The 9,640-nt window shown below is 42.8% G+C and overlaps 1 protein-coding gene across 1 annotated transcript; it reads left to right on the forward strand.

Moving 5' to 3' along the window:
• The first annotated feature begins 195 nt into the window (after positions 1–195).
• On the forward strand, positions 196–6,092 carry nceh1a (neutral cholesterol ester hydrolase 1a). The gene is made up of 5 exons (XM_086182211.1): positions 196–435; positions 2,127–2,376; positions 3,241–3,310; positions 3,397–3,568; positions 3,646–6,092. The coding sequence occupies exons 1-5, from the start codon at positions 295–297 to the stop codon at positions 4,264–4,266; spliced, it is 1,254 nt and encodes a 417-aa protein (XP_086038337.1). The 5' UTR covers positions 196–294; the 3' UTR covers positions 4,267–6,092.
• Positions 6,093–9,640: the final 3,548 nt, after the last annotated feature.

The raw sequence follows: 9,640 nt of genomic DNA on the forward strand, positions 1-9,640 counted from the left end.
CGAATAATGAATTAGTTATCAAACTAGTTGTTGATTAATTGTATTTTGATCAGCTAATGTTGTTGTTGTTGTTGTTTTTTGATGATGATGATGAAGCTCTGCAGAAGTTTAGCCCACAGTATTTTATTTTGAAGGGGAAGATTTTCAATGCATACGGACACTAATTCATAATTTTCTCGTGTGCTGACAGTGGAGGTTGATCAGCCCTCCCAGTCAGCGTCACTCTCGCCTGTGCAGGGTCTTCTCGGTCCACGTCCAGCTCGCCCTTTCCTCACAGACCCTGACGTTGTTAAGATGAGGCTGCTGCCGGTTGTTGTTACCGTGTTTTTAACCTTATCGGTCGCTTATTACATTTACATCCCGCTGCCTGATGCCATCCAGGAGCCCTGGAAGCTGATGCTGCTGGATGCTGGATTCCGGACAGCGATGCACCTGGTATGTGGGTTTCAACGGGTCTCGGTTCTTGTGACAATACAACAGGTTAATCAAATATTCCCCTTTTCCTTGACGTTAAATATGAAGTTTTTTCTTAATGAAATGTTTAGCCTTTTTTCTCCTTTTTTTTTTGTAAACGAAAAGCTGGTCGTGGTAATAAAAGAAGACACACCTCTACAGTACAAGGCAGTTACTCTCCCAGCTTGTGCAAACATTAACTGAACCTAACTGAACATGAACTTTGACCCTAAATCCATGTGTTATATATATAAAATCAGAAATGCGCAATTGTTGATGAGGCTCTGTAGTGATATAAAAACAGTTTGATAGAGTGCAATTAAAAAAGATTTACCTGACACTTATGTAAAAAAAAAAAACAAATAGATAAAGAAATAAACACGAAACACGTTATAAAAATGGGAAAGATATGTCCTAAGAGCCTCTAACTAACTAATTGATTCGTATGAGGAATGAAGACCACAGTAGCTCCTTTATAACAGGATTCCTGATTACACTGATTCAAACTCATCCATAACGGTTGGAAGGAAACATTAAGAAAGAACTTTTTCTGTGTAATTTCACAGTTTTATTTTGAAACTGTCACGCTGTGTGTCATGTTACTGATCTGGAGCAACGTGGTCAACAGGGAGACTTTTATTCTGGGCTTGTCTGAGCCGAACTCACGTTCAACTTTGTTCTAGATTTTGAAATTTGCACTGTAGGTGAAGAGTAACTAGTTCTTTATCGCCCCACCGGCTCGGGGGTTGAGTCGAGTCCGATGAGATGGCTAACATTTAGCACATATTTCTCTTCCAAGAACAAGGCAAGAGGAAAATCTGCAGAACTGAATTATAAATGAGAGCATTTATTTATGTTCTCGGATAAAAGTTCAAAGACTTCAGTTCAAAGAAAAACAGAGGAACGCTTCAGTGGTTAAAAGATGAAATGCACTGATCTCTAAAACCTCAATAAATAATAACTGTAAAATACAACTATTAAAGTAAAATCTACAGATCCCTGGAGTGGCTGTTGGGAGACTTTTTGAGATACTTGTTCCCTCTATTTCGTGTGTTGTTGTTGTTGGTTTTTTTTGAAGTAACTCACTCCCTCATTTTTATTAATTTGAGGCCACAAATTTTGGCTTGGCCTCTCAATTGAATCGATTCGCGGCCATGAGGACTAACTTGCTCCCTCCATTTCGTTATTTGAAAAGGAAATGACCCTGATATATCTTGTGCCCTTAAAATAGCTAAATTGGGGGAAGGTTCTACCTCATGGCCTTATATATGCTTATGTATAGATATTTATAGATGTTTTTCTGTAGGCCTGCACGAAAAAAGCAAAAAAAACTATCAGAACTGCAGAGCTCAATAAAAAGCAGCATATGACTGGAAGCTGAAACGTCTTGGAAGGAATCACAATGACACCTGCTTGAAGGCCGCGACGTCTCAGTGTAGTAGAAGGCTGCTTCTGGCCCGACTGCTGGAACAGTCTGCAGCTGTTTTTGGCAGACACATCAGTCAGAGACGGTGCGGCAGTACAGAGATAACTGGGCCAGACTGTTATTTTTTTGGTGCTCACATTCCTGCCAAAAGATTCTGTCTTTTGCCATTTCTCTTTGTTCACTCTTGAAATGCCTCGTATATCTGATTTGTTGGTACTGACCCCCACCCACCCATCTCTTACCTCAGGCCTCCCTGACCCATCGTCTGGGCTTCAGACATTATATCAAGTCAATCCGACTATCCACCGAGTGCTTCGAGGGAGCAGTGAAGGGGTTCCTGGAGACCGGTGGAGGGGTCGTGCCTGGTGTGAAAGTTAGTGACGTCACATTTGACGGTGTTGAAGTGCGTGTGTATGAGCCTCCGGCTGGAGGGGAGGGCCACTTGAGGAGGGGTTTGATGTTTTTCCACGGAGGAGGCTGGGCCCTCGGCAGTGCCAGTGAGTACAGGACGGGGGCGCGGCCGTACACCTGCACCTGCAACACCCTGTATGTTGTTGGTATCTTTTAAAGCAGACTAAAAACATATACTTAAGCTTTTAGCTAGGTTTGAAATAATGGCTTAACAGTTAGTTCGTACTTTTTTAAAATCAGTATTGATTATTATGAGATTATACACGTGTTTGTGTGCGCGCGTGTGCGTGTTTGTATTGTCCTATATGCTTTCATAGAAATTATTTTGTCGAGTGACAATTAATCTTGAATATTTTCAAGAACGTTTGAGGTTGCGCGTCGATGACGTGCTCGATGAATAGAGCTTGACATGACGATGAGGATATCACACTCTATAAGAGAATTGCTGAAATACTTTTGTAAATAAGAACAGCCTTCACTGTTACATGTTCACCCGAATACTTGCCTGTTTATAACAGGCAAGTATTCCTGCATTTATAACAGGCGGTTTAACATAGAATTTGTGCTGCATCAAGGTTTTCCATTGTTCTAATTACAGGTTACAGGGACCTTCGACCCCTTTGAGTTATGGTGCAGAGGGCAAACAACCTGAATAACATTTGCAAGTTTATTTTTAACCACACAAGGACCGTTTTGTTTGCGCCACAGTTTCACAAGAGAAACGAATACTTGCATTGCAACAACCCCTGTTGTTAATCTTCCTACGACCCTTGTATTCAGTTGGGAGAAAAAAAGCTTTTTTGCAAACTGTAATTCAGCTGTTGTCCGGGTCTTTCTGCATCCCAGTGCATTTGAAAGTAAATGGGTTATTCAACAACATCTTCTTTTTGTTAATTTTCACATTCCTCTCTCTCTCTCTCTCTCTCTCTCTCTCTCTCTCTGCTTCTCAGAGAAGGGGTCATATGATGTCATCAACCGGATAATGTCGGACGAGCTCAACGCTGTTGTGATTTCTGTTGAGTAAGTCATCCTCTTGCTACATCCTCCAGCCTTACAGTCACGTACAAACATGAATCTTTCCAAACGTGCTGACTTCCTCTGTGCAGGTATCGTATGTACCCAGAGGTTCAATTCCCGGTGCCATATTTAGACTGCCTCACTGCTGCCAAGCACTTCTTGTCTGCAGACGTTTTGGCCAAATATTCCATAGACCCGGAACGTGTGGGTGTGTCCGGGGACAGTGCTGGGGGCAACCTGGCTGCAGCAGTTGCCCAGGGGGTACAAGCCTTTTCTGTATACGTATACATACTCGAAAGCAAAATTCCAAGGCCTCATGTGTTTCTATATTGTCCCAGATTGCAATTGATGACAGCATGAAGGTGAAATTCAGCATCCAGGCTCTCATCTACCCTGTGCTCCAAGCTCTGGATTTCAACACTCCCTCCTACTTGCGGAACAAAGACATACCCATTCTCTACCGACACCTCATGATTAAGTTCTGGCTGCAGTACCTTGGTGCTGAATGCTCCCTGCTGTCCCAGTTAGTAATGAACAACCACAGCTCCTTACACCAGTCGGCCATCACTCCAGAGCTGCGGGCACGGTTCGATTGGACCGTCCTCCTGCCACCGAAATATAGGGAGAACCACAAGCCGCTCAGAGTGGCGAAGGGGTCACAGGGGATTCTGAAGGAGGTGCCAGGGTTTTTGGATGTGCGGGCAGCACCATTGCTGGAAGGGCCAGAGGTTTTGGCTAAATGCCCTCGAGCATACATCCTGACATGTGAATATGACGTGTTGAGAGATGATGGCCTGATGTATGCACGGCGATTACAGGACGCAGGAGTCACTGTTACCAACGACCACTATGAGGACGGTTTCCATGGATGTTACAGTTTCACGTTATGGCCGTTAGAATTCGATGTAGGGAAGAGGGTAGTCAGGGGTTACATCAGCTGGCTGCAGAAGAACTTGTAGGAAGTGTTTGTGTAAGTGAGTGTAAGTGTACGTGTGTGCGCGCGTGTGTGTGTGTGTGTGTGTGTGTGTGTGTGTGAGTATGTTCCTGATACAAATGCACTATCTGAAGGGCTTGAACATCTCTGTACGAAAGATCAAAGCTCAGGTTTCTCATGTTCCTGTAGATTCACAGCATCCACATGCAATGTTAACTAGTTATTTAAAGATGCTAGGATTTTAGCTTGAAATTCTTCTGGCGCTGGAAGATATATCAAAAATCTATATTTATTTACATGGCTAAAACCAGCTTTAAAAAAAACCCACACTGCCTTCTTGTGATGCGTCACATCGGCAGATTGCTCTGCACAACACAAACAGGGGCTTCATTTCTGCGTCACGAGGGTTTTCAGTGGTTTTATATGGAACCTTTAGAATAAAAGTATTGTATGTCAGAAACCCCCTCATGAAGAGGTCTGAATTAGCTTTTAACTGCTCTTAGCACTTTACCTAAAAAAGCCATGTGTTCTGTTTTCCCCCTTTTTTTAATTAATGAAAAGTATAGAGGACACAACCGACACAACAAACAAGAATGCGACAAGCAAACGTCAACAAATGTGGCTGTTAATGATCGTCCGTTTGTGATTGTGTAATAATGTGCATCCCATGAGGGGGCGTGAAGACAAGGGAAGCGAATTCAAAATACATGAGTAACTTTCCAATTCATGAGACAACATTGGGGAGGAAATAGAGAGAATAAGAGAGAGAGAGAGAGAGAGATGGACAAAAAATGAAAAAGTCATGTTTTCCAATAAACATAGACAATATATCACTTATGTCCAGATACTTACAAGAATATGAAACAGGTCTCTCTTCAATTCAAGTCACAACTGCAGTTTTATTTGTGTATTTTATTTGAGCGTGCTTCTAAGGAAGAAGAGTTCAAGAGTCAAACACATCGACATCTGGCCATGCTGGGCTGCCCATGGGTTTTCTCAGGCTTGATGAATTTGCTATTGTAACCACATTGTGTTACAGTTTAATGAGTGTTAATTACAGGAGGTAATCAAACCAACCCATCTTTTTGTGTGAAATAAAAACACGAAGGAGGAGCTTCTGAATTGATGAAACGCAGAGCAAAAACATGGAGGATAACGGACGCAATTTCCCCGACTGATGTCAACACACACCACACATCTTTGTCAGAAACTGCATCGTGGGTGTGTACCGCCATATCACCTTGCCCTCTCGTCGCTGAAATTGTGTCAGTTCATCCTGATTCAAAGGAGTCGTTCGAGCCCAATTTGAAGAAATTCCCAAAAAGGCGTTCTTGAGATATCTCATTAACAGACAAACAACGTAAAAATAAAACAATAACAACAACAACCAACGCCTGATGTGGAATCATGAAAACGCCTATTCCATCACAAATGATGGAAGTACATGACAATCAGTATCAATATGCAGTATGTCATTCTATGTATTATTATCAGGGTGTAGCTACATTACACTTAGTATGGCTGATTGTGCCTGCATGTTACAGTGAATGAAAACTTGATTGGGGTAACGTGGAACCATTCCAGGGGGCGCAGACGGCAGTGAAGCGCTCCGCAGGCTGATCTGCTGAGTCAGCTTCAGGTGCAGAGCCAATGAAGGTCTTTGTCAGAAGTTTATATTTCTACATTTGAGGTATTAAGACGTAATTAAACATCCACTGGCATTGAAGTGTTTTCATTTTTACCTCATGTGAACAATTCATATAGAACAACTCCTTCGGGCTTGCTCTGCCCACTGCTGCAATTCATTAAGGAATTGATTCAAATAAAAACATGATGTCAGAGTCAAGAATTACATTTATTTTCTGTGTAATTGGTGTTTTTTTTTTAATTCATCAGTGTGCAGCGCGCTAAACCTCTCCGTTACCTTCTGTTTATTTGTTTCTTCCTTCGGTATTTTTCATACCTTATTCGATTCACTCACATGGAGTTCAATGATTTTCAAGACGAATATGTTATTTTTCACCTGAGGGCATCAGAAGACTTGACGTCGCTGGGTCAAGAAAAGCAACACGCTGCAACACTACCCCCTTGTGGTCTGTCGGGTTCAAAACGTCTAATGGCGTTCAATGATCTTTAAAAGCGTTTTAAAAGCACACATTAGATGTTGTGCTATTTCCATACATGCAACACTTATACAAGAAACATGTTTACACAAGCATAATACAAATATATAAAATCTAAATCTACATATAAAATCTACAAAATCCAGACTAATCTTTTTTGGGAGCCACTTAATTCTCTACAGGCCTCAACATAACATAGAGTGTGGGCTAAATTTAACTTAGACTAGTAGGTCTGTCTTATTTTCTATCCTTTTTTGTCTGCATTTGTTCATATTTTTTTTTGAAATCCTGTTTGTTAAGTTGTTAATCACAGCAGATCTTGCTAGTAAATTGTCTACTATGAAAGTTGAAGATGGTGGCACGGTGGTGCAGTGGTCTGCACTGTCGCCTCACAGCAAGAAGGTTCTGGGTTTGAGTCCTGGTTCCAGCACAGGATCTTTCTGTGTGGAGTCTCCATGTTCTCCCTGTTCCTGTGTGGGTTCTCTCTGGTACTCCAGCTTCCTCCCACAGTCCAAAGACATCAAGAGAGGACGAGGCTGATTGATACTCTAAATTGACCGTAGGTGTGACTGTGAGTGTGAATGGTTGTCTGTCTCTATGTGTTGGTCCTGTGATGGACTGGAGACCTGTCCAGGGTGAACCCCGCCCCTCGCCCGTAGCCGCTGGGATAGGCTCCAGCCCCCCCGCGACTCTTATAAGCAGAAGAAAATGGATGGATGGAAAGTTGAAGATATGGGAATTGTAGTACTTTATTATATCAAAATGATGATAATTAGGATGATTTTGTTGATTATTAAAAACTGTCATATAAGTGTTAACCTTCATGTGTCGCTCTGAGAGGCTCTGCGTTCACACAGAGGAGTTTCCTACTGGGGAAACACCCTTCACTCACTCTTATATGAAGTCACTGGCAACTGTCTGTGCATGCTGTGCTGCTGTTGCATTTTTTCCAAGACTTTTTTGGCCCACAAATGAGACAAAGAGCTATAAAGCTCTGGAAAGTATGGAGGGGGATTCCATGACATTACCAGGAGGAACACAGTAGAAGCCTCAGGGGAGGGAAAGTGGAGTCGAGGACAAAAGAGCATAAACCTTCCTTAAAATCCATTAAAATGTGTCTTTGGTATTTTACTAAAGTTGTTTGTTTGAGAAACTTTTTTTCCTGCAAAGAAGCAGCAACTGCTTATGCTTTTCTGTTTCCAGTTGTTCTTATAACTGATTTCAGGTTTAGGGTTTGGAAAATGCTTTGTTTTGAGTCACTGTGTTGAGCAGTTTCACAATACTTATAGACATCTTTTTTCGATGATTTTTGGATCCACCAAGGGATTTAAAGGCATTTTGCAACATGCTTTGTTGGATTTTTTAACAGAATATAAGACCAGACAAAGTTCTGCATGGATGATGTTCTGGAGTTTGCATCATCCTGAGCTCCCTTGATCAAAAGTTTATGGGATTTTCAATCAAAGCTGAAAATAAACTCTTTAAAACCTTTTTTCATAATAATAATCTTTACTAATGAGATGTTAAATCTGCTGCAGATGAATGACGTCAATGTCGCCACAATTAGCGAGTTTCAGTTAACCACTTTCTAGCAGCTGCAGTTTTTAAGACACAATAACGCTTACAAAGTCCAGAGAGTGATATTTACTGAGGGTGGCATGGTGGTGCAGTGGTTAGCGCTCTTGCCTCACAACAAGAAGGTTGGAAGTTCAAGTCCCAGTTCAGGCTCAGGATCTTTCTGTGTGGAGTCTGCATGTTCTCCCTGTTCCTGTGTGGGTTCTCTCTGGTACTCCAGCTTCCTCCCACAGTCCAAAGACATCAAGAGGGGAGGCTGATTGATACTCTAAATTGACTGTAGGTGTGACTGTGAGTGTGAATGGTTGTCTGTCTCTATGTGTTGGTCCTGTGATGGACTGGTGACCTGTCCAGGGTGAACCCTGCCTCTCACTCAAAAGCTGCTGGGATAGCCTCCAGCCCCCCCGCAACCCTTAATAGGAATAAGCGGAGGAAATGGATGGTCACCATGGTAGGATGGTGTAACAGTCATTTCAATTATTCAAACTTAATAAAATGGTGGGGGAAAAATGCAACTCTGTCTTTTTTTGGCTTCATTTTTTTACTTTCTTGTTTGATCATCTCCAGTGCACGAAATGCATACAAAGCTGCTCCTCGAATACACTTAAACAAGCTAGCCCGTCTGCAGTGGTTAGCACTGTGGCCTCACAGCAAGAAGGTTCCGGGTTTGAGTCCCGGCTCAGGCACGGGATCTTTCTGTGTGGAGTCTCCATGTTCTCCCCGTGCCTGCGTGGGTTCTCTCCGGGTACTCCGGCTTCTTCCCACCATCCAAAAACATGCAATTGGGAACTAGGCTGATTGATGCTCTAACCTAGACCCATCTAATCTAACCCATACCTAGACCGTAGGTATGAACGTGCGTGTGAATGGTTGTTCGTCTCTCTATGTTGGCCCTGCGATGGACTGGCGACCTGTCCAGGGTGAACCCCGCCTCTCGCCCGTTGACGCTGGGATAGGCTCCAGCCCCCCCGCGACCCTTAATGTGTAGGAATAAGCGGAAGATGACGATGGATGGATGGAAGCTAGCCCGTGTTGGGGGATGGGGATGTCTCCAGCAGAGGTCAAAGGTCATCTGGAAATTGTGTTTATCGTGGGTTTTTAGGAGGATGGATTTGATGTTGTTCTACACGCACACACACACACACACACACACACACACACACACACACACACACACAAACAGTTCCTCTGTTTCCATGAGACTATAGACAGGTATGGCTCTCAGGGTGTCATCTTCCCTCCCCAAGGCTGCAGTCTTCACATATCACTCACCTTCACTGTGACAAGCCTGGGAATACACTCACTTTAAGGAAGCCTCTTATCCTTTTCGCTTCCTCATTTTTGAATCTCAATCAACAGAGGAAACAAAGTAAATTGTTGTTTTCCTGAGGCCCAACTACACCTCTGGATGAAATGTGTAGCGCATGGCCGTATAGCATGTATACCAGGGTGATATTAAGGTTAAATACGGCTCCTGATTGTTAGGAAAGTTATGCACATCCAAAAGTGTAAACCCCCTTTAGCTCAACTCTCACTTCCGCTCACTGACAATGGAACAAAGTTTAGAGGTAAAGGAATGAAAGCACCAGAATCACTCAAGGTTAAGTTGTGCAGATTGAATGACTCCCCTGATACAATGCTACTTAGAGCTACACTGCAGCCATAACAATGGTGGGTCATTTGGCACAAATCGACAAACAT

The sequence above is a fragment of the Aulostomus chinensis genome, chromosome 17 (assembly GCF_037954235.1).
Source record: "Aulostomus chinensis isolate RoL2024-O1b breed Wild chromosome 17, RoL_Achi_v1.0, whole genome shotgun sequence".
Taxonomy (NCBI): domain Eukaryota; kingdom Metazoa; phylum Chordata; class Actinopteri; order Syngnathiformes; family Aulostomidae; genus Aulostomus; species Aulostomus chinensis.